Source organism: Entelurus aequoreus, linkage group LG01, assembly GCF_033978785.1.
Source record: "Entelurus aequoreus isolate RoL-2023_Sb linkage group LG01, RoL_Eaeq_v1.1, whole genome shotgun sequence".
Taxonomy (NCBI): domain Eukaryota; kingdom Metazoa; phylum Chordata; class Actinopteri; order Syngnathiformes; family Syngnathidae; genus Entelurus; species Entelurus aequoreus.
The window spans coordinates 8,521,442-8,546,486 of record NC_084731.1 but is presented as its reverse complement, the minus strand read 5'-3'; the positions used below and the strand labels follow the sequence as shown (position 1 = coordinate 8,546,486).

Sequence of the window (25,045 nt, the reverse complement as noted above, 5' to 3'; positions counted from 1 at the left end):
AACATAATAGTGAGAGTCCAGTCCATAGTGGATCTAACATAATAGTGAGATTCCAGTCCATAGTGGATCTAACATAATAGTGAGAGTCCAGTCCATAGTGGATCTAACATAATAGTGAGATTCCAGTCCATAGTGGATCTAACATAATAGTGTGAGAGTCCAGTCCATAGTGGATCTAACATAATAGTGTGAGAGTCCAGTCCATAGTTGATCTAACATAATAGTGAGAGTCCAGTCCATAGTGGATCTAACATAATAGTGAGAGTCCAGTCCATAGTGGATCTAACATAATAGTGAGAGTCCAGTCCATAGTGGATCTAACATAATAGTGTGAGAGTCCAGTCCATAGTGGATCTAACATAATAGTGAGAGTCCAGTCCATAGTGGATCTAACATAATAGTGAGAGTCCAGTCCATAGTGGATCTAACATAATGGTGAAAGTCCAGTCCATAGTGGATCTAACATAATAGTGAGAGTCCAGTCCATAGTGGATCTAACATATTAGTGAGATTCCAGTCCATAGTGGATCTAACATAATAGTGAGAGTCCAGTCCATAGTGGATCTAACATAATAGTGAGAGTCCAGTCCATTGTGGATCTAACATAATAGTGAGATTCCAGTCCATAGTGGATCTAACATAATAGTGTGAGAGTCCAGTCCATAGTGGATCTAACATAATAGTGAGAGTCCAGTCCATAGTGGATCTAACATAATAGTGAGAGTCCAGTCCATAGTGGATCTAACATAATAGTGAGATTCCAGTCCATAGTGGGGCCAGCAGGAGACCATCCCGAGCAGAGACGGGTCAGCAGCGCAGAGATGTCCCCAACCGATGCACAGGCGAGCGGTCCACCCTGGTTCCCGACTCTGGACAGGGGCAGAGGATTGATTGATAAATGGAAATACAATAGAACATATTGCAATAAGAATTAAAAAAAAGCAACAATAACAATAAAAATATAACAGTAACAATAAGAATATAACAGTAGAAACTAGGCAGTAGTGACCATGTTATGAACATGTATTACACTGTTATTGCTGTTTATTGCACTGTTTTTTGTCGCAGTTTATTTCAGTATTGCTATAGTTTTGCGTCCCCTGTCATCCTAGTACGCCCCATCTCCCCGAGAGGAGTTGTACAGTCTGATGCCGTGTGCCACAAAATAGTTTTTGAGTCTATTAGTCCTGCACTTGGGATGAAGCAGTCTAGCACTTTAGAGAACGGTGTGTGACTTGACAAGATGGCGCCAGCTTGTTCGGCGAGTCGTCTGTCTCGAAGCCTCTGTTTTTTTGTTTGCTGTAGCCTCATTTTTATGCACTTACTGGGATGTCTCTGCTATACTGTGCTATGATCGCCAAGCACTGTTTAATATCCGAGCTCAAAACTTTAGCGAGACATGGGTACCCAGATTCGACTCGGGGAATTGGACAAACCCCCCTCGCATGCTGTCAGGTATCCCCGCTTACCTGCGTCGTGCGAACAAAACGTTCTGGCTCAATGACTTCTTTACCACCCGAGAGTTGGATTTTATGTTCCTCACCGAGACCTGGCTGACTGTTGGAGACAATGTGGCGTTCTCCGAATTGCTTCCACCGGACTGTGATTTCCTCAACTCCCCCAGGACTACAGGCAGGTGCGGAGGAGGTTTAGCCTCGGTTTACAAATCTTCGTTCACTTGTCGGCAGATTCCACACGTTACCTATGCTAGTTTTGAACTACAACTCTTTGAATTAATTCTGTCTCCCCCTGTTCTGTGCGCAGTGGTATATCGTCCACCTAAATTCAACAAAGACTTTTTACATCACTTTGCTGATTTTCTATCGGGGATTTTGGTGAATTACGACCAAATTGTAATTTGCGGCGATTTTAATGTTCATGTTTGCTGCCAATCAAAACCTCTGGCCCGAGATTTTCTGAATCTCCTTGATTCATTTGACCTCAAGCAATCTGTCATTGGCCCGACACACGAAAAGGGACATACTTTAGATCTCGTGGTATCCTATGGTTTATCTGTTTCTGTAAATGAAATATATGCTATGTCTCTCTCCGACCATTCACCAATTTTGTTTACAACGGTAATCCCGTGCTCTGGCAATAATTCCAGCTATGTCCCCGAGCGCCGCTCACGCATGATCAACCCTTCAACTGCTGCTATGTTTTCAGTTGCCTTCAATAGTCATTCAATCTGTGCACTGGGTGTAAACTGTGATTTTACTGCTGACGAGATTTTTTCCATGTTTACCTTGGCTTGCACTGATATTTTGGACTCTGTTGCGCCCCTTAGATCCAAACGTAGCAAAGCTTTTCTAACACCATGGCTAAATAACTCTACGCGCGCTCTCAGACGCGCGGAGCGAAAGTGGGTGAAGGATAGGCTTCATGTCTCCCTCCAAATCCTGCGGGACTCCGTGTCTGAATACCAGCGAGCCGTAAAAGCATCGAAAACAAAGTATATTTCTACCTTGATCTCCAGTAACAGTGATAAACCCCAAGTTCTTTTTAAAGTTTTAAATTCTCTCATCAACCCCCGTGATGTGTCACCTGTTGTCCCCTCACCTGTCCTCTGTGAAAGTTTCTTAAACTTCTTCATTGACAAAATCTCTGCACTCAGACCATCTGACACCTCCGCTCCTCCTCTCCCTCCCCCCTCCCCCGCTTCCCCAGCTTACTGTTTTCGAGCCTATCTCCCTCTCCTCCCTCTCGGACGCAGTCAAACACCTGCGGCCCACATATTGCCCATCAGATAGCCCTCCCTCTCGCCTTCTCAAAGAAGTCCTTGATTCAGTTGGCCCTACTATTTTATGGTTGATTAACACCTGCCTCTCCTCCGGATATGTCCCGGCTGCTTTTAAGCATGCTGTGGTGCAGCCTTTAATTAAAAAGAAAAATCTTGACACGTCTGTTCTTTCTAACTTTAGGCCTATCTCTCAGTTACCCTTTCTGTCCAAAATCCTTGAGAGAGTAGTGTATGTCCAGTTACAATCTTTTCTAGCTGTAAATAACATCCACGAGAAATTCCAATCTGGTTTCAAAACATCTCACAGCACTGAAACGGCACTCCTGAGGGTGCAAAACGATCTGCTCCTGGCCGCTGACTCTGGTAGTTCTGTGATCCTGATGCTTCTGGACCTCACAGCTGCCTTCGACACAGTGGATCACAGGATTCTACTGTCACGACTGAAGCAGTACGTGGGCATCTCAGGTGTAGCCCTAAGCTGGTTTCAGTCCTACCTAACTGACCGGAGTTTCTCTGTGCAGCCAGGAGACTTTCTCTCCTCGGTGGCCCCCCTTACCTGTGGTGTTCCTCAGGGGTCAATCCTGGGTCCCATACTCTTCCTACTGTACATTCTACCTTTAGGTGAAATCCTGGTCAAGCACAATGTCCCATTCCACTGTTATGCCGATGATGTTCAGATCTATTTACCTCTTAAGGCCACAGGACAGGTCGCACTTCAACCACTGCTTGACTGTCTGACTGACATTAAAGCATGGATGAGTGCTAACTTCCTCAACCTTAATGAGAGCAAGACCGAGATAATGATCTTCGGCGATACATCTCCAGTCTCGTTTGTCAGTGCTCTAGGTCCTCTGGGTGTAAACATCCGGTCCTCCGTGAGAAATCTCGGTGTGATCTTTGATAGTGCCTTCAAATTCACCAAACAGGTCAGCTCAGTGGTTAGTACCAGCTTTTACCATCTCAGAACCCTAGCAAAGACCAAGGCCTATCTCTTCCAGAGCGACCTGGAGACTGCTATCCACGCCTTCATCACACACCGGCTAGACAACAACAACTCACTGTACGCTGGCATTGATCAGGCATCACTCCGCCGTTTGCAGCTTGTGCAAAACGCGGCTGCCCGTCTCCTCACCAGTACCGAAAAACGCGAGCACATCACCCCAGTGCTGGCCTCACTCCACTGGCTCCCTGTCCGTCACCGCATTGATTTTAAATTACTTTTAATTGTTTTTAAATCCCTAAATGGTCTGGCCCCACAATACTTAACCGAGCTGCTGCATCACCATACCTCGTCTAGAGCCTTGAGGTCAGCTGACCAAATGCTTTTGGCGGTCCCCAGATCCAGGCTAAAGACCAGAGGGGACAGAGCCTTTTCCGTTGCCGCCCCTAAGCTCTGGAACAGTCTTCCCCTCCACATTAGGTCAGCCCGTAGCCTGGGGGTCTTCAAAACCCTCCTTAAGACCTACCTCTTCTCGCTGGCCTTTGACCCGAGCTGAGTCCGCCCACTAGGCCACCATTTCTAGTCCCCCCCCCCTCCCACCCCTTTGCTTTAGTTGTATTTTTCAATTTGTCGCACTTTTATTATTATTATTTTTTATTCTGCAAATTTGTTAAACTTTTTATTCGACCCTTTTTACCGTATTGCATTTGCACTATCTTGTTTAGCACATTCATTGTTTATGTTCTTTGTTTGTTTTTTGTTTTGCTTAGTTTTTTTGTTTTTTGTTTGCTCCATGCTTTTTTAACCTGTAAAGCACTTTGGTTCAATCTAAAAAGTTGTTGAAAATGTGCTATATAAATAAAGTTGACTTGACTAGCACTGAACAGGATCTGGCTACTGATAACAGTATGCAGAGGGTGACTGGCATCATCCATGACGCTCACTAGTTGTTCTACAGTCCTCTTCTCTGCCACCGTCACCAGAGAGTCCAGTTTTATTCTGAGACAGCAAACGGGATACCAGGGAGCCAATCGTCGAGCCCTGACTGGAGGGCGAGGCAGGCATAAATAGCAGCCAGCTGATTGACAACAGAATCAGAATCAGAAGAGTTTTTATTGCCATTGTTTGAGAACGGGTTCACAAACTAGGAATTGTGCCTGATGGCCGAGGGGAAAAAACTGTTCAGGTGGCGGGAAGTCTGGGTCTCCTGCCTGAGGGGTTGAGGGGAGAATAGTTTGTGTCCAGGGTGAGAAGAGTCAGCTTTGACGCCTCCTGGTCCGGGAGGAGAACAGGTCCTGGAGGGGTGGGAGTTTGCAGCCAATAACCTTCTCAGGTGTGGCCAGGCTGCCAATCAGCAGCAGGTGAGGGGAAACAAGCAGGAAATGGAACCAAAATAAGAGCGCTGACAGGAAATAAACACCAACCGGGGAAACACAACCCGACGTGATTGTGACAGATTGTCACACCAATCAACTAAGATAATAATAATAATAATAATAATAATAATACATTTTATTTGTAAAAAAGCACTTCACATTCAGTAAACAACCTCAAAGTGCTACAGTGTATTAATAAAAATAAAAATAAAAGATAATAAAAAATTACAAAAAATAAAAGCTAGAACAGCCATATAGCTAAAACTAGTATGCATATATCTAAAAAAAGGCTTTAAAAAAAAAAAAAAAAAAAAAGGGGTTTTAGGCCTTTTTTAAAAGCATCCACAGTCTGTGGTGCCCTCAGGTGGTCAGGAAGAGCGTTCCACAGACTGGGAGCGGCGGTGCAGAAAGTCCGGTCTCCCATTGTTCGTAGCTTTGTCCTCGGAGGTTGGAGGAGGTTAGCCTGTAGTTCTTTGAGGTAGAGGGGGGGCATTTCCATGGAAGCACTGGTGGGTTAGTAGGGAGACTTTGAATTCAATCCTGAGTGGAACAGGAAGCCTGTGAAGGGATTTGAGAGTTGGTGTGACATGGATATAGCAGCACTATTCTGTATGTATTGCAGCTTCTGGATGTTCTTGCTGGGGATCCCGACAAGAAGTGCGTTGCAGTAGTCTAGCCTGGAGGCAAATTTATTTAAGATGAATTGATTATTATAAATTGATTATAAATTATTCAAGATAAATTTAATACACACAAGTTCCCGACGTTAAGGCTGAAATAGAGTAAATGTAAAGCAACATACTCAGTTTGATGTCAGTCAATGTGCTGATCGTGGATTTGTAGAATTACAAAAAAGGTGGTCCATGCCTGTAACCACCATCTCTATATTCAGTATACACGTCTCTCTGCTACACACAAGTCCTCCATTTTGCTGAATGAAATATAAATGAATGAAAATTCCAATGAAAGTTTATTCAGAAGAGACGACACTCCGGTGTTTTATCATCTTTTAGACGGGCCGTCTGAAAAAAAGATCAATGCGATGCGTAAGTGATGAAGATTTAGAAACACACTTGGAGCCGCTCGGACTAATTGCTGTCCCATTAGTTGTCGGCCAGAATGGATGACGTGCTCACAAGACGCAACGCAGACATGCGGCCATGAGGGACGAGGCGGATCCCTCCGGGCCCGGGAGGTGTTATGGATGTTATTCAAACAAGTGATGGAGTTTGATTCCATGACAAAACAAATCAAAGTCAGACTCTCCGGTAGGCGCTCAGACTAAGACCCTTACAAACACCTCAGGAAGCGTGAAGCAAGGTGAGCCTCTGGGAGGAAAAAAACCCCCAAAACAAATCATCTCCAGGCCACTTCAGAGAAATGAAGCTGTGATTTCGTGCTCCTTGAAGCTTGTGCTAATCAAAGGCTGAATATCATCAAGCTACAATATCACAGCTATTGTTCCACCTCACACCAAAGGTGGTGCGCATTAATAGAACGACATCACAGGGATGTCAAACTGGTTTCCATTGAGGGCCACACTGTTATGTACGGTGTGGGGGGGCGTGGCCTGCGGACCTGCAGCGAAGCGGGGTGTGCCAGGACTGGTTTCGAGATTTGCGACAGGTGCGTAGATGGCACACCTGGGCTGGCTTATCTGATCACCGGTCGCTCTGTTAAAGAGCAGCAGCCGGGAAGGAGAGGGGTTGTTGATGGTGGAGAGAAAACCCGAGCACGAACGAGAGTGAGGGCGAGACGGACAGAAATGACTCAAAACGAACACAAAAAACATTTATTGCAAAATAAAGCATTGTTCAGAAAGATGAACGAGGCGGTCATGTCCGTAATTGGTGGTCTGAAGAAACCGGAAGAGCAAGTCTTCCACATACGGCAAGGGAGAAGGAGACGACACGACACAGGAAGTATCGCTCAAAAGGGTTAATGGAGCTTTGATGAGTGAGTGGAGTGTGTATGCTACTACGTGTGTGCATGCAAGATTATGTGCAGGAATGAACAAAATAGGGTTGTCAGGGGTTTGTTCTAGGTGTGTGTTGTTTGGAGAGGCAAACAAGTCCAAAGGGGCTGGGCGGAAAGAGGTCCGTGATCCAAGCGGGAGGTCCGTGGGGGCTGGAGAGAGGCGTCCTGAGGTCCGGGTCCAAAGCGAGGGAAGTCGAGGATCGAGGTAGATCCAGGGAAGTGAGGCGCACAGCTCACTTCCAAGGCGATGGAGGATACTGTGGGAACAGGGAAAGGACAGGAACAAGTAAGCACAAGGAGAAAGGGAATATGGAGAGCAGACACAGGAGAGGAGCCAGAGACGCGAAGCTTACTGTCAGACAGAGAACTATGTTCCGGCGCCGGATCGTCGGCTGCGTTGGTTTTCATACCGTCGAGCCTCATCAGATCCAGGTGCGCCGATTGCAGATTGCCCGCAGCCGTGTAGGCGCGTGGCCGCGGTCTGAGCGGGGCGCAAATTGGTGTGTCCGGCTTGCTGCTCATGGCAGTTATGGCTGCCATCAGAGGGCCGCTTGTACCAAACAGCTAAAAATGTATGAATATGCCTCCGGATTTCATTATTAATTATATAAATTGTTTTAAATAGACTGTCTATTTTACATTTACAAAATATTACTGTAAAATATAGTGTGTTTTTTTTTTGTTTTTTTTACAAGATTTTACAGAAAATGGAGAAACAGTACCACTGATTTTTAGGCGGGTTTTACGGAAAAATCTGACTTTTGGTGTTAAATTGACATTGGTTTTTACAACATTATATTGTTCATGGAAAAAACAGCACAAGTTTTTTTTTTTTATTCTGGCAACTTAGCTGCCAGTTTTTCTACCGTAAAAACAAATGTACCGTCTTTCCATTTACAGTAATACACCGTCAAAAACAACAACCGTAGATTTTACGGTCAAAAACTGGCAACTCCGTTAACAGAATTTTTACGGCAAAACAGTAGTTTTTCAATTTACAGTAATATGCTGGGCTGAGATAGGCTCCAGCACCCCCCACGATCCCGAAAGGGACAAGCGGTAGAAAATGGATGGATGGATGCTGTAAAGCAGTGGTCCCCAACCACCGGGTACCGGTCCGCAGACCGATTGGTACCGGGCCGCACAAGAAATTTAAATAAATACAATTTTTTATTTATTTTATTTTATTTTTTTTAAATTAAATCAACATAAAAAACACAATATATACATCATATATCAATATAGATCAATACAGTCTGCAGGGATACAGTCCGTAAGCACACATGATTGTATTTCTTTATGAATTTTTTTTTTTTTTTTTTTTTTAATTTCACCGTAGGATACATTTTCAAGCGTTTACTGGTCCACAGCTACAAAAAGGTTGGGGACCACTGCTGCAACGTACAACGTAACATTTTTTTGTAATTTTTATTAATTTGATTGTTAGTTTGTTGTAAAGTTAAGTATTTTTATTTAGACAAAAACATGTTTGGAAGGTATGACAATATACTGTAATATTTGTTGCAAAATTGGGTACTAATAAAGTTTAAAAAGTATGCAATTTCAAGCAGTACACATATTTTTTCTGTCAAAATGAAAAAAACCCAATTACATTTAGTGAGAAAATATGAAGAACTTTATTGACACATATCATATCATGTTTGCGGGCCAGATAAAAGGATGTTGCGGGCCAGATCTGTTTGACACCTGCAGTGTTTTATTTTACTATAATAAAACGGTGTTGTTGTTCAAACTGTGTGTAATGTTACAGTGGCCAAAACTATTAAATCAACATTTTTTACAATATTAACTATGAACAATAAAACACTGAATATTAACAACAAATGAACGTGTGTGTGTGAATGTGGAAATAGTGTCAAAGCGCTTTGAGTAGCTTGAAGGTAGAAAAGCGCTATACAAGTATAACCCATTTACCATTTAAAATATTAACTATGACCAATAGCCACTACTACCGACCACGCAGTCTGATAGTTTATATATCAATGATGAAATCTTAACATTGCAACACATGCCAATACGGCCGGGTTAACTTATAAAGTGCAATTTTAAATTTCCCGCTAAACTTCCGGTTGAAAATGTCTATGTATGATGACGTATGCGCGTGACGTCAATCGTTGAAACGGGAAGTATGCGGACACATTAAATCCTATACAAAAATCTCTGTTTTCATCTCAAAATTCCACAGTATTCTGGACATCTGTGTTGGTGAATCTTTTGCAATTTGTTTAATGAACAATGGAGACTGCAAAAAAGAAAGTTGCCGGTGGGATCGGTGTATTAGCGGCGGACTACAGCAACACAGCCAGGAGGACAGACATGGATAGCAGACGCGCTAGCCGCCGAACTCACCTTAACTTCCTCCGTCTCGCCGACCGCATCTGTGATCGGGTGAAGTCCTTCGTCGCACCGTCGATCGCTGGAACGCAGGTGAGCACGGGTGTTGATGAGCAGATGAGGGCTGGCGTAGGTGGATAGCTAATGTTTTTAGCATAGCTCTGTGAGGTCCGGTTGCCAAGTTAGCTTCAATGGCGTCGTTAGCAACAGCATTGTTAAGCTTCGCCAGGCTGGAAAGCATTTACCGTGTAGTTACATGTCCATGGTTTAATAGTATTGTTGATCTTCTGTCTATCCTTCCAGTCAGGGGTTTATTTATTTTGTTTCTATCTGCATTCGAGCCCGATGCTATCACGTTAGCTCAGTAGCTAAAGAGCTTCGCCGATGTATTGTCGTGGACATAAAAGTCACTGTGAATGTCCATTTCGCGTTCTCGACTCTCATTTTCAAGAGGATATAGTATCCGAGGTGGTTTAAAATACAAATCTGTGATCCACAATAGAAAAAGGAGAAAGTGTGGAATCCAATGAGCCAGCTTGTACCTAAGTTACGGTCAGAGCGAAAAAAGATATGTCTTGCACTGCATTCTAGTCCTTCACTCTATCGTTCCTCATCCACGAATCTTTCATCCTCGCTCAAATGAATGGGGTAATCGTCGCTTTCTCGGTCCGAATCGCTCTCGCTGCATTGAAAATAATAGGAAAATGTGAGGAGCCTTTCAACTGACTACGTCACGCTACTTCCGGTACAGGCAAGGCTTTTTTTTTTATCAGCGACCAAAAGTTGCAATTTTATCGTCGATGTTCTCTACTAAATCCTTTCAGCAAAAATATGGCAATATCGCGAAATGATCAAGTATGACACATAGGATGGATCTGCTATCCCCGTTTGAATAAAAAAAATGTCATTTCAGTAGGCCTTTAACAACATATGAACGTCGCTCCTCTTTTACTTCTCAGACCAGCGTCTCAATAGTTGTGTATATTTTACAATCAAGCAAAACACAACATAAATGTAGCAATGCCTTTCTAGAGGAAAAAAATGTCTCTGGGGCGGGGCCAATGTGTATGTGTGCATAAGTTATATATACACTTTTAACTGTAAAAATCTGTTGTACAGCTTGTGTGTTTGGGTGCCTTTTTTACAGGAACACTAATACCAAAAGTCATAATGTCCAATAGAAGTCGAAAAACGTTATTACAAACCATCTAAAAAAAAAAGGAATGGAATTTTACAGTTTTTTACTGAACGGGACACCCAAAATGTACATGGAAATAAAGAAAGTGGGATTTACAATATTAACTATGAACAATAAAACACTGAATATTAGCAACATATGAACATGTGTGTGTGGATGAGTGAATGTGGAAATAGTGTCAAAGCGCTTTGAGTGCCTTGAAGGGATAAAAAGCGCTATACAAGTATGACCCATTTACCATTAACTATGCTTATTGTAATGTTTAGTTCCTAGCACCTCCTGGAATGACTTGGATCTTCATTCTTGCCGTAGTTCTTGCGTTCCAAATGTGCGTGGTTCAGGGGTAAAGTGCCTGGTTTCTGGTTAGTTGATAGTGGTAAAGGTTTTGTAAGGGGCAGCTGTGGCTATGAAAGTAGCTTACCACCACCAGGTGTGAATGAATGATGGGTTTTTAACATGTAAAGCGACTTTGGGTACTTAGAAAAGCGCTATATAAATCTCAGGTATTATTATTATTATTATTTTTGGCAGACCTGTCAGCGATCCTGTTCTGTCTCCCTGTAATGTTTGTGTCAGGTTCAAACACTGATGACATCTGTTAAACAAGACAAGAAGCAAAGAATCAAACTGAGATCGGTAGGTTGGAGTTCAAATCCCAGCCGAGTCATACCAAAGACTATAAAAATGGGACCCATAACTTCCCTGCTTGGCACTCAGCAACAAAGGGTTGGAGTTGGGGGTTAAATCACCAAAATGATTCCCGGGCGTGGCGCCGATGCTGCCCACTGCTCCCCAAGGGGATGGGTCAAATGCAGAGGACAAATTTCACCACATCTAGTGTGTGTGTGACAATCATTGGTACTTTAATCTTTAATCTTAATCTTAATTAAATTTGGACTCAATCTTGCACCACGCTCTGACGAAAAAGGTTTTCGTCTCCTCCTTTATTTGGACACTCCCTGTTTACACAACAACATCTGCTTCCAAAGGAATGGGGGGTATGTAAACATCTCTTGTTTTTGGTCACATTGAAAACAAAAGAAGAAGATGCCTCGGGCTTGGGTTAGTCCTGGATTCAGCTTGGGCAGGTCTTCGATGACAATAGATAACCCCTCCCGTCTCCTCCCATCGTACATAATGGAATTTTTCCAAGCCTTTGCTTGGTGCAACAAAGACAGCCTCTTGTCTGTTCATTGGGAACTCAGAACGGAAAGTTTTTTGATCATTTAAATACCATTTTTTTGACAGTTTGTCTGCTCTAGAATGGGATTGTGCCGAAAATCTTAATTTCTCCTCGGGGATTAATAAAGTACTTCTGATTCTGGTTCTGATCCTGTAATTATGGAGTACAGTAACATTGGTGCACATGGTACAAAGTTGTTTGCAGAACAAGGACAAATCCATCTCCTCAGAAGTGAGCATTTGTTGTTGGTCGTTTTTTTTTAACAAATGTACCCATTTTAGAATAAAACTAAACCTGTTATGCAAAACAGAAATGTCGCTGTCAGGAGGATAAACAAGTTCTACTTTCATGTCATAATGAGGTTCTACGATGGTGTGGGAGAAGGCTTAGCGTGACCTTCCAAAATATAAACACAAAGAAAAAAACGAAGCCAGGTTCCCTTTGAGCTCTTGGTATGTTCTCGCCAAATCACGGCCGTCACGCTCATCACGATGTTGCCATGGGAACCGTACATCGGTTTGTTTGTGTGTTGCGAGATGACCCGAAATTAGTTTTTTGATTTGCATTTAAGAATTGGAAATAGAATGACCGGAAGGTACACGGACCGTATTCTGTCCTTATTGGTCGTTATTTATACTTTTTGAATAAATAATGTGATCATGTTCATCAGTCAACTCATTGGTGTTAATTCTCAATCTATCAAGAAAAAAAAAATAATACCAAAATCAAATTACAAGATTCCATGGTAACATTTTATTATGGGGAACATATTGTAAGTAACGAAGACTTAATTAAGAGTTATTTGGACACTAGGGGAACATATTGTAAGTAACAAAGACTTAATTTAGAGTTATTGGGTTGGGGTTTTGGTTGGGGTTGGGGTTAGGGTTAGGGTTAGGATTAGAGTTAGGGTTAAGATTAGGATTAGGGTTAGGGTTAGGCATAAAGAAAAAGAGTTGGTTAGGGTTAGGGCTAGGGTTGGGGTTAGGGTTAAAGTTAGAGGGTTAGGGTTGGGGTTAGGGTTAGGGTTAGGATTAGGATTAGGGTTAGGCATAAAGAAAAAGGGTTGGTTAGGGTTAGGGCTAGGGTTGGGGTTGGGGTTAGGGTTAGGGTCAGAGGGTTAGGGTTTGGGTTAGGGTTTGGGTTAGGGTTAGGGTTAGGGTTATGTTTGGGTTAGGGTTAGGGTTAGGGTTAGGGTTAGGTTTGGGTCATGGTTAGGGTTAGGCATAAAGAAAAAGGGTTGGTTAGGGTTAGGGTTAGGGTTAGGGTTGGGGTTGGGGTTAGGGTTAAGGTTAGAGGGGTAGGGTTGGGGTTGGGGTTAGGGTAAGGGTTAGGGTTAGGATTAGATTAGGGTTAGGGTTAGGCATAAAGAAAAAGGGTTGGTTAGGGTTAGGGTTAGGGTTAGGATTAGGATTAGGGTTACGGTTAGGCATAAAGAAAAAGGGTTGGTTAGGGCTAGGGTTGGGGTTGGGGTTAGGGTTAGGGTTAGGGTTAGAGGGTTGGGGTTGGGGTTAGGGTTAGGATTAGGGTTGGGTTAGGCATAAAGTAAAAGGGTTGGTTAGGGTTAAGGCTAGGGATAGGGTTGGGGTTAGGGTTAGGGTTAGAGGGTTAGGGTTAGGATTAGAGTTAGGATTAGGATTAGGGTTAGGGTTAGGCATAAAGAAAAAGAGTTGGTTAGGGTTAGGGCTAGGGTTGGGGTTAGGGTTAAGGTTAGTGGGTTGGGGTTAGGGTTGGGGTTAGGGTTGGGGTTAGGGTTTGGATTAGGGTTAGGGTTAGGCATAAAGAAAAGGGTTGGTTAGGGTTAGGGCTAGGGTTGGGGTTGGGGTTAGGGTTAGGATTAGAGGGTTAGGGTTGGGGTTAGGGTTAGGGTTGGGGTTAGGTTTGGTTTAGGGTTAGGTTTGGGTTAGGGTTAGGGTTAGGGTTAGGGTTAGGGTTGGGTTAGGCATAAAGAAAAAGGGTTGGTTAGGGCTAGGGATAGGGTTGGGGTTAGGGTTAGGGTTAGGGTTAGGATTAGGGTTGGGTTAGGCATAAAGAAAAGGGTTGGTTAGGGTTAGGGCTAGGGATAGGGTTGGGGTTGGGGTTAGGGTTAGGGTTAGAGGGTTAGGGTTAGGGTTAGGATTAGAGTTAGGATTAGGATTAGGGTTAGGGTTAGGCATAAAGAAAAATAGTTGGTTAGGGTTAGGGCTAGGGTTGGGGTTAGGGTTAAGGTTAGTGGGTTGGGGTTAGGGTTGGGGTTAGGGTTTGGATTAGGGTTAGGGTTAGGCATAAAGCAAAAGGGTTGGTTAGGGTTAGGGCTAGGGTTGGGGTTGGGGTTAGGGTTAGGATTAGAGGGTTAGGGTTGGGGTTAGGGTTAGGGTTGGGGTTAGGTTTGGTTTAGGGTTAGGTTTGGGTTATGGTTAGGGTTAGGGTTAGGCATAAAGAAAAAAAGAGTTGGTTAGGGTTAGGGCTAGGGTTGGGGTTGGGGTTAGGGTTAGAGGGTTAGGGTTGGGGTTAGGTTTGAGGTTAGGGTTAGGGGGAGGGGGAAGGGGGGTGTGCACTGTCCGTCTGGGTTAGGGTTAGGTTTGGGTTATGGTTAGGGTTAGGGTTAGGCATAAAGAAAAAGAGTTGTTTAGGGTTAGGCTAGGGTTGGGGTTAGCGTTAAGGTTAGAGGGTTAGGGTTGGGGTTAAGGTTGGGGTTAGGGTTGGGGTTAGGGTTAGGGTCAGAGGGTTAGGGTTTGGGTTAGGGTTAGGGTTAGGTTAGGGTTAGGGTTAGGGTTAGGTTATGGTTAGGGTTAGGCATAAAGAAAAAGGGTTGGTTAGGGTTAGGGTTAGGGTTAGGGTTGGGGTTGGGGTTAGGGTTAAGGTTAGAGGGGTAGGGTTGGGGTTGGGGTTAGGGTACGGGTTAGGGTTAGGATTAGATTAGGGTTAGGGTTAGGCATAAAGAAAAAGGGTTGGTTAGGGTTAGGGTTAGGATTAGGATTAGGGTTAGGGTTAGGCATAAAGAAAAAGGGTTGGTTAGGGCTAGGCATGGGGTTGGGGTTAGGGTTAGGGTTAGAGGGTTGGGGTTGGGGTTAGGGTTAGGATTAGGGTTGGGTTAGGCATAAAGAAAAAGGGTTGGTTAGGGTTAGGGCTAGGGCTAGGGCTAGGGTTGGGGTTAGGGTTAGGGTTAGAGGGTTAGGGTTGGGGTTAGGGTTAGGGTTAGGATTAGATTTAGGATTAGGATTAGGGTTAGGGTTAGGCATAAAGAAAAAGAGTTGGTTAGGGTTAGGGCTAGGGTTGGGGTTAGGTTTAAGGTTAGTGGGTTGGGGTTAGGGTTGGGGTTAGGGTTTGGATTAGGGTTAGGGTTAGGCATAAAGAAAAAGAGTTGGTTAGGGTTAGGCTAGGGTTGGGGTTAGCATTAAGGTTAGAGGGTTAGGGTTGGGGTGAAGGTTGGGGTTAGGGTTAGGGTTAGGGTTAGGGTTAAGGTTAGAGGGTTAGGGTTGGGGTTAGGGTTAGGGTTAGGGCTGGGGTTGGGGTTGGGGTTAGAGGGTTAGGGTTGGGTTTGGGGTTAGGGTTAGGGTTAGGGTTAGGATTAGAGTTAGGGTTAGGATTAGGGTTAGGGTTAGGCATAAAGAAAAATAGTTGGTTAGGGTTAGGGCTAGGGTTGGGGTTGGGGTTGGGGTTAGGGTTAAGGTTAGAGGGTTAGGGTTGGGGTTAGGGTTGGGGTTGGGGTTAGGGTTAGGGTTAGGCATAAAGAAAAAGGGTTGGTTAGGGCTAGGGTTGGGGTTGGGGTTGGGGTTAGGGTTAGAGGGTTAGGGTTGGGGTTAGGGTTAGGATTAGGATTAGAGTTAGGGTTAGGCATAAAGAAAAATAGTTGTTTAGGGTTAGGGCTATGGTTGGGGTTGGGGTTAGGGTTGGGGTTGGGGTTAGGGTTAGGGTTGGGGTTGGGGTTGGGTTAGGGTTAGGGTTAGGGTTAGGTTTGGGTCATGGTTAGGGTTAGGCATAAAGAAAAAGGGTTGGTTAGGGTTAGGGTTAGGGTTAGGGTTGGGGTTGGGGTTAGGGTTAAGGTTAGAGGGGTAGGGTTGGGGTTGGGGTTAGGGCAGGGGTGTCAAAGTCAAATGGACGGAGGGCCAAATAAAAAATTTAGCTACAAGCCGAGGGCCGGACTGTTCGAATGTTCATTGAAAAAATTTTAAATGACGCATATAGTCTAGTGAACCTAATTGAACCTACTGAAAACCTAACAAATATATTCCAATATGATCAGATAAATAAAGCAATATTTTCTTATGGCTCTGTCAGTAATCTTTAATTTTCAACAGACACAAAAGACAAATTTCCTTTATATAAAAATCCCCATAACATGAACATTAAATGAAAGAAACCGGTATTCAAGGCACCATCAGTAGCCTATATTTTCTATTTTAGCAAAAGTGGGCTAAATTTACTTCAAAGAAAAAAACAATAATAGCAATTTTCTATCATCCACTCAACTGAAATATTTTTAAAATATAATTAAATTGAAATACAATAAAATAAAGTGCAAAAATCTATAAATCAAAAACAACACTTTGTTTAAGGAGAAGTAACATGCAGTGAAAACAAATATTAAACTTTAACTTTTAAACTTGAATTGAGTAAAAACTCTAAATATGTGATTGCACAGTAATGTTCACATTAAACCCCCCTCCTCCCTCCGTGGGAGGGAGGCGATTTGGGTGCCCGAAACCCCCCGCTGGTTTCGGCCCGCCCCTTGGCGCGCGTGGCACGGCGGGCTCCGCGACCCGACGGCTGGCCCTCGTGGCTTGACGGCGGGCGCGTCCCGACGGGCCGCGCGTAGGGGTCAAACGCAGAAGTCTCAGGGCCTCGTGGTGAGGGGGTGGCCTGCGGGTTTCGGCCCGCTTGACCCCCCCGCTCCGCTTGGCGCGCGCGGCACATGACGGGTTCCGCCACCGACGCTCGGGCTGCAGCCCGACGGTGGTGCGGGCCCGGCGGTGACGCGCGGTTTGGGGAAACAAAGCAGAAGTCTCAGGGCCTCGGGGCCGGGTTTCGGCCCGCCCCCTTGGCGCGCGTGGCACGGCGGGCTCCGCGACTGACGGCCGGGCTGCAGCCCTTCGGCCGGCAGGCGCGTCCCGGCGGGCCGCTCGCCCCCTTTCGGAACCTTGGACCGGCATCCGCTTGGTGCGTGTAAAAGATCTGCGGTCTGCGGGCCGGTTCTAATAATAAATCAAGATCATCCCAAGGGCCGTAAAAAACCTTCTCGCGGGCCGGATATGGCCCGCGGGCCTTGACTCTGACATATGTGGGTTAGGGTAAGGGTTAGGGTTAGGATTAGATTAGGGTTAGGGTTAGGCATAAAGAAAAAGGGTTGGTTAGGGTTAGGGTTAGGGTTAGGATTAGGATTAGGGTTACGGTTAGGCATAAAGAAAAAGGGTTGGTTAGGGCTAGGGTTGGGGTTGGGGTTAGGGTTAGGGTTAGGGTTAGAGGGTTGGGGTTGGGGTTAGGGTTAGGATTAGGGTTGGGTTAGGCATAAAGTAAAAGGGTTGGTTAGGGTTAGGGCTAGGGATAGGGTTGGGGTTAGGGTTAGGGTTAGAGGGTTAGGGTTAGGATTAGAGTTAGGATTAGGATTAGGGTTAGGGTTAGGCATAAAGAAAAAGAGTTGGTTAGGGTTAGGGCTAGGGTTGGGGTTAGGGTTAAGGTTAGTGGGTTGGGGTTAGGGTTGGGGTTAGGGTTGGGGTTAGGGTTTGGATTAGGGTTAGGGTTAGGCATAAAGCAAAAGGGTTGGTTAGGGTTAGGGCTAGGGTTGGGGTTGGGGTTAGGGTTAGGATTAGAGGGTTAGGGTTGGGGTTAGGGTTAGGGTTGGGGATAGGTTTGGTTTAGGGTTAGGTTTGGGTTATGGTTAGGGTTAGGGTTAGGCATAAAGAAAAAAAGAGTTGGTTAGGGTTAGGGCTAGGGTTGGGGTTGGGGTTAGGGTTAGGGTTAGAGGGTTAGGGTTGGGGTTAGGTTTGAGGTTAGGGTTAGGGGGAGGGGGAAGGGGGGTGTGCACTGTCCGTCTGGGTTAGGGTTAGGTTTGGGTTATGGTTAGGGTTAGGGTTAGGCATAAAGAAAAAGAGTTGTTTAGGGTTAAGGTTAAAGGGTTAGGGTTGGGGTTAAGGTTGGGGTTAGGGTTGGGGTTAGGGTCAGGGTCAGAGGGTTAGGGTTTGGGTTAGGGTTAGGGTTAGGGTTAGGGTTAGGTTAGGGTTAGGGTTAGGGTTAGGGTTAGGTTATGGTTAGGGTTAGGCATAAAGAAAAAGGGTTGGTTAGGGTTAGGGTTAGGGTTAGGGTTGGGGTTGGGGTTAGGGTTAAGGTTAGAGGGGTAGGGTTGGGGTTGGGGTTAGGGTAAGGGTTAGGGTTAGGATTAGATTAGGGTTAGGGTTAGGCATAAAGAAAAAGGGTTGGTTAGGGTTAGGGTTAGGGTTAGGATTAGGATTAGGGTTAGGGTTAGGCATAAAGAAAAAGGGTTGGTTAGGGCTAGGCATGGGGTTGGGGTTAGGGTTAGGGTTAGAGGGTTGGGGTTGGGGTTAGGGTTAGGATTAGGGTTGGGTTAGGCATAAAGAAAAAGGGTTGGTTAGGGTTAGGGCTAGGGCTAGGGCTAGGGTTGGGGTTAGGGTTAGGGTTAGAGGGTTAGGGTTGGGGTTAGGGTTAGGGTTAGGATTAGATTTAGGATTAGGATTAGGGTTAGGGTTAGGCATAAAGAAAAAGAGTTGGTTAGGGTTAGGGCTAGGGTTGGGGTTAGGGTTAAGGTTAGTGGGTTGGGGTTAGGGTTGGGGTTAGGGTTTGGATTAGGGTTAGGGTTAGGCATAAAGAAAAAGAGTTGGTTAGGGTTAGGCTAGGGTTGGGGTTAGCGTTAAGGTTAGAGGGTTAGGGTTGGGGTTAAGGTTGGGGTTAGGGTTAGGGTTAGGGTTGGGGTTAGGGTTAGGGTTGGGTTAGGGTTAGGGTTAGGGCTGGGGTTGGGGTTGGGGTTAGGGTTAGAGGGTTAGGGTTGGGTTTGGGGTTAGGGTTAGGGTTAGGATTAGAGTTAGGGTTGGGGTTGGGGTTAGGGTTAGGCATAAAGAAAAATAGTTGGTTAGGGTTAGGGCTAGGGTTGGGGTTGGGGTTGGGGTTAGGGTTAAGGTTAGAGGGTTAGGGTTGGGGTTAGGGTTGGGGTTGGGGTTAGGGTTAGGGTTAGGCATAAAGAAAAAGGGTTGGTTAGGGCTAGGGTTGGGGTTGGGGTTGGGGTTAGGGTTAAGGTTAGAGGGTTAGGGTTGGGGTTAGGGTTGGGGTTGGGGTTAGGGTTAGGGTTAGGCATAAAGAAAAAGGGTTGGTTAGGGCTAGGGTTGGGGTTGGGGTTGGGGTTAGGGTTAGAGGGTTAGGGTTGGGGTTAGGGTTAGGATTAGGATTAGAGTTAGGGTTAGGCATAAAGAAAAATAGTTGTTTAGGGTTAGGGCTATGGTTGGGGTTGGGGTTAGGGTTAGGGTTGGGGTTGGGGTTAGGGTTAGGGTTGGGGTTGGGGTTGGGGTTAGGGTTAGGATTAAAGTTATGGTTAGGATTAGGATTAGGATTAGGGTTAGGGTTAGGCATAAAGAAAAAGAGTTGGTTCGGGTTAGGGCTAGGGTTGGGGTTGGGTTTGGTTTAGGGTTAGGGTTAGGGTTAGAGTGTTAGGGTTGGGGTTAGGGTTGGGGTTAGGGTTAGGGTTGGGGTTGGGGTTAGGGTTAGGCATAAAGAAAAAGAGTTGGTCACGGTTAGGGCTAGGGTTGGGGTTGGGGTTAGGGTTAGGGTTGGGGTTAGGTGTTGGGGGGTTAGGGTTAGGGTTAGGATTGGGGTTGGGGTTGGGGTTAGGGTTAGGCATAAAGAAAAAGAGTTGGTTACGGTTAGGGTTAGGGCTAGGGTTGGGGTTGGGGTTAAGGTTAGGGTTAGGGTTAGGCATAAAGAAAAATAGTTGGTTCGGGTTAGGGCTAGGGTTGGGGTTGGGTTTGGTTTAGGGTTAGGGTTAGGGTTAGAGTGTTAGGGTTAGGGTTAGGGTTAGGGTTAGGGTTAGGGTTAGGGCTAGGGTTGGGGTTGGGGTTAAGGTTAGGGTTAGGCATAAAGAAAAAGAGTTGGTTCGGGTTAGGGCTAGGGTTGGGGTTGGGTTTGGTTTAGGGTTAGGGTTAGGGTTAGAGTGTTAGGGTTGGGGTTAGGGTTGGGGTTAGGGTTAGGGTTGGGGTTGGGGTTAGGGTTAGGCATAAAGAAAAAGAGTTGGTCACGGTTAGGGCTAGGGTTGGGATTGGGGTTAGGGTTGGGGTTAAGGTTAGGGTTAGAGGGTTAGGGTTAATAAAGCCATGCAGAATAAGGCATTAATAAGTACTTAATAGTGACTAATTAAGAGCCAATATGATACTAATTTGTATGTTATTAAGCAACCAATTAATGGTCAATATGTTCCTCATACTAAAGTGTTACCGATGTTATTTATGTAGTTTGCTCATTTTCCTCGACTGGTGCACTAACATCATGTGTTTTTTTTTTTTTACATACGTAGCATCATCTACAAAGATACAAAGAATTGCTATTGCGACATCTAGTGGACACATTTAGAACAGCAGTTTCTTTCGTTCAAAAATTTCGGCTCATTTTTTATACTCGGCCAACTCATCCCGCGGGCCGGATAAAACCTGTTCGCGGGGCCGTGCGCTTGACACCCCTGCTATATGTGATACACCCTGCAGAGATGCACCACCAACCAAATCACAACCAATACCATTTTTCTCCTGTCTCGCTTAGATTCAGCGGTGGTGTACAGGAACCGAGACGGCCATGTTGTCAAGTTTGATTTCACCTTCAACCAGACGGAAGTCCTTCTCAACAATACCACCTTTGTAAGTCGCTTCTTTTCCGTCTTCCCGCCCTTCCATTTCAACCAATCAACTGGCCAGATGTTGGTGTGCCCGCTGTCTCTAATCAGGTGGCGTTCAAGGTGGCAAAGTACTGGCTCTCTGCAGACCTTCAATATGCACTCTTTGCTTATGATGTCAAACAGGTAGGCACTGTTATTACTGCAACTCTAGCAGTTCTATCTTACAGAATTTGTATTTTATTTCCCTTTTGTCGTCTGGAGTTCCTATTTTGGGCTTCTTGACATTTATGGAATTGACCTGAGTTGGCCTCTTTTGATGCCAATGCACACCCACTATTCCCTGGCTTTGAAACTAATCCCACCACCTGTGCTCAACACATGGCCCTGATTTGCCGGGTTTGTGTTTTGATGGTTATATTTCTACGAACACTATATTGCCAAAAGTATTTGGCCGCCCATCCAAATGATGAGAATCAGGTGTCCTAATCACTTGGCCCGGCCCCAGGTGTATAAAATCAAGCACTTAGTAATGTTTCTACAAACATTTGTGTAAGAATGGGCCGCTCTCAGTGATTTCCAGCGCGGAACTGTCATAGGATGCCACCTGTGCAACAAATCCAGTCGTAAAATGTCCTCGCTCCTAAATATTCCAAAGTCAACTGTCGGCTTTATTATAACTAAAACGGAAGAGTTTGGGAACAACAGCAACTCAGCCACGATGCTGAAGAGCATAGTGCAAAGAGGTCGGCGACTTTCTGCACAGTCAGTTGCTACAGAGCTCCAAACTTTATGTGACCTTCCAATTAGCCCACGTACAGTACGCAGAGAGCTTCATGGAATGGGTTTCCATGGTCGGGCAGCTGCATCTAAGCCATACATCACCAAGTCCAATGCAAAGCGTGGGATGCAGTTGTCATGATCCGTGGTCCAGATCATGTTTTGTTTAGTTACAGTGTTTCCCACACATTCATTTATTTGTGGCGGCCCGCCACGAAAGAATTACGTCCGCCACAAATAAAAAAAAAAAATAAAAAAAAAATTTTTTTTTTTTTTTTTCTTCCTGTCCAGCTTCTCAGGCAAATTATATAGTTGATGTAGATGCCCATATAGGCTGTTCAGATTTACTTTACAAAAGAGAAGTGTAGGACACTTCTCTTGTTGCCTTATTTGTATTTGACCACCACTGTTTTCTGTTTATTTGTTACTGACTGTGGCAGGACACCTCTGCCTCTGTTTCACTTTATGTTGCTGGTAAATAATATGGTTGTAGTAGTAGGCTAAAGTTAAATTATTTAGTATGCACTAATTAAAGGGGCAGAGCTTTAAGAGAAATTTTAGCTTTTATATTTTATAAGATATGTTTTTTGTAAGAACCACATTTAATAAATATATTTCAGTGAATAACTTATTGTTCAAATCTGTATATAAATATGTACATAAAGTGTTGTAATTATATTGTAAAATGGATGGATGGATGTTTAAAAGAAAACTGTTATTATTAATTAGTAAGTATACATTTTTTGAGCCTTTTTAGAGAAAATCATATCATTGTAGTAAATTATGCAAATTACTCGATGATGTCATGGTTACCACGCCTATAGCCACGCCCCACCGCCACAGGTATCTTGGCTATTTATGGGAAACACTGAGTTATGTTCTGTTGGTTTTGGACTCGATAGTTCCTGTTTTTGTGCGCCCTTGTTTGTTTTAGTTTCCATGACGACTCATTAGTTCCACCTGCCTCATGTGTTCGGATCACGCACCTGCTCTAATCAGAGACTATTATTTAAGCCTGTTTTTCCAGTTAGTCGTCCTGGCGACATTGTTCTGTACATTGATGGTTTCATGCTCTTTCCTTGCCATAGTTTGATGCTTGTTCCATGCCTTGTCAAAGTAAGTTTTGTTTATTCATGCCATAGTTAGCGAGTTTTTTTTGTTTCACGTCCATAGTTTATGCTAAGTCTTAGCTTTTGTTTCCTGCGTTAAGTTGTGCCTTCGCCTTGTGCACCTTTTTGTTTTCACCTTTTTTTGAGTCAAGATTAAATAATGTTCTTACCTTCTACCGTTGTCCGGAAAAGTCAGTTTGCGTCCTGGGAGAACAATCCTCACAGTAAGCTGGGAAAACCTCCACGTCATGACAGCAGTGGTGTAAAGTACGTCGCCACTGGACTCTAGAGCAGTGGAGACGCGTTCTCTGGAGTGATGAATCACGCTTTTCCATCTGGCACTCTGATGGACGAGTCTGGGTTTGGAGGTTGCCAGAAGAACGGTACATTTCGGACTGCATTGTGCCGAGTGTGAAATTTGGTGGAGGAGGAATTATGGTGTGGGGTTGTTTTTCAGGAGTTGGGGTTGGCCCCTTAGTTCCAGTGAAAGGATCTTTGAATGTTTCAGGATACTAAAACATTTTGGATAATTTCATGTTCCCAACCTTGTGGGAACAGTTTGGAGCGGGCCCCTTCCTCTTCCAACATGACTGTGCACCACTGCACAAAGCAAGGTCCATAAAGACATGGATGACAAGAGTCTGGTGTGGATGAACTTGACTGGCCTATATACTGTATATATATATATATGTATATGTGTGTATATATATGTATATATGTGTATGTGTGTGTATATGTATGTATGTGTATATATATATGTATGTATGTATATTTCTGGGGGTATGCTCTGGGCCTGCTTGTCAGGCGGGGGTCGGCGCCTCAGGCTACTGCATCCGGACTGCGTGTCTGGAGCTCCTGGGTCCCACCATCCATCCCTTCCGGGTGCCCGTCTTGGTTGGGGCCTGCTGGGTCCAGTCCCCGCGTCTATTGTGGTAGCTTGGTGCTGCAAGGTATTCCGAGGTGCTGCGAGTCGGCCAGCTGCTGGGGTAATGACCTTGTGTGTCAGCATGTCTGTGATCTTCTTTTAATTCTTATTTTTTAATTTTTTTTATTTTTGTTTGTTTTTTTGTTTTTTTAATACATAATAATTATTTTTATTATTATTACTATTTATTATTAATTAATTTATTTTTTAATATATTTTATTAAAATTATTTTTATTTCCCCCTCCCTCAGGGGGGGAAATCGACAGGGCGGTTGCTGGTTGTTCCATCTCCATCGTTGGGGTCCCTGCGGGTGGGGTGGGTTGTTCCAGTGGCCCCGCGCTGGGCGGTCCTGCGGAGGCCGACTTGGGTGGGGTGACCGCACCGCGCTCTCTGGGGGTGGGGAGTGGGCTCGTGGGGGCCCGGTTGCTGGTGGGGCGGGGGCGGTCTTCCCGGGCGGTGCGTCCCACCTTGAAAAATTTTTTTTTTAAAAATTAAGAACTTGACTGGCCTGACCTGAACCCCATAGAACCCCTTTGGGATGAATTAGAACAGAGACTGGGAGCCAGGCCTTCTCGACCGACATCAGTGTGTGACCTCACCAATGCGCTTTTGGAAGAATTGTGGAACATTCCTATAAACACACTCCGCAACCTTGTGGACAGCCTTCCCAGAAGAGTTGAAGCTGTAATAGCTGCAAAAGGTGGACCGACATCATATTGAACCCTATGGGTTAGGAATGGTATGGCACTTCAAGTTCATGTGTGAGTCAAGGCAGGTGGCCAAATACTTTTGGCAATATAGTGTATATTTCTGTTGTGTACATGTTTGTATGTTGCTCTGTTTACTCAGCGTCCTTGTGTTTACTTACTGTATTCTCTCCTCACACTCACTCTCTGAATCTCTGGACGTCTGACACTATGTTCTGCTTAATGTGGGTCACCTTCATGTGTCCACAAGCTGCAGGTGTGAATCCGTGTGGATTTTGTGTGACGGACTCATTCCTTATTACAGGTGTACAGATATTCCTACCAGGCGTCATACATTGTTTACAACATATACACAAGGTAGGCTGAGCGGCTTTTTCTCGTGTCTTTGCACCCTTCTCATTGTCTTGTACACCTCAGGGAGGTTTGGGAGCTGAACCCTCCGGAAGTTCCCAATGCGGTGCTGCAGCATGCAGCCTGGGGACGACAAGGACAACAACTGGTGAGAGCGTCTTTTTTCCAAATGTTGATCGGTCGGTTGGTTGGCGTCAAGTTTGTTTGGAATAAGCATACAACTACATCGCATATATACAGTTTTTTCATTACGGCATGTCCAAAAATGGGTAGGAAGAAGCGGAACATATTTAATCCTACCCCTTTTTCCACTTCATAGCAATTACTAACACACGCGTTTGTTGTCATTTTTTAACACAACATAAAACACAGTACCGTATTTTCCAGACTATAAGGCGCACTTAAAATCCTTGTTTTTCCTCAAAACTCGACAGTGCGCCTTATAACTAATGTACATAATAGTTCTGGTTTTTGCTTACCCACCTCGAAGCAATTTTATTTGGTGCATGGTGTAATGATAAGTGTGACCAGTAGATGGCAGTCAAACATAAGAGATACGTGTAGACTGCAATATGATGGCAATATGACTCAAGTAAA

General features: G+C 44.7%; 1 protein-coding gene across 2 annotated transcripts in view; it reads left to right on the top strand.

Moving 5' to 3' along the window:
• LOC133647855 (inactive dipeptidyl peptidase 10-like) overlaps positions 1-25,045 on the top strand; it is a 128,943-nt gene that overhangs the window by 68,346 nt on the left and 35,552 nt on the right. For both annotated transcript variants that reach the window (XM_062043585.1, XM_062043576.1), the window contains exons 4-7: positions 20,506-20,600; positions 20,687-20,761; positions 24,402-24,454; positions 24,515-24,596. In XM_062043585.1, coding sequence (XP_061899569.1) covers positions 20,506-20,600; positions 20,687-20,761; positions 24,402-24,454; positions 24,515-24,596 — 305 coding nt within the window. The remainder of the gene's footprint in view (positions 1-20,505; positions 20,601-20,686; positions 20,762-24,401; positions 24,455-24,514; positions 24,597-25,045) is intronic.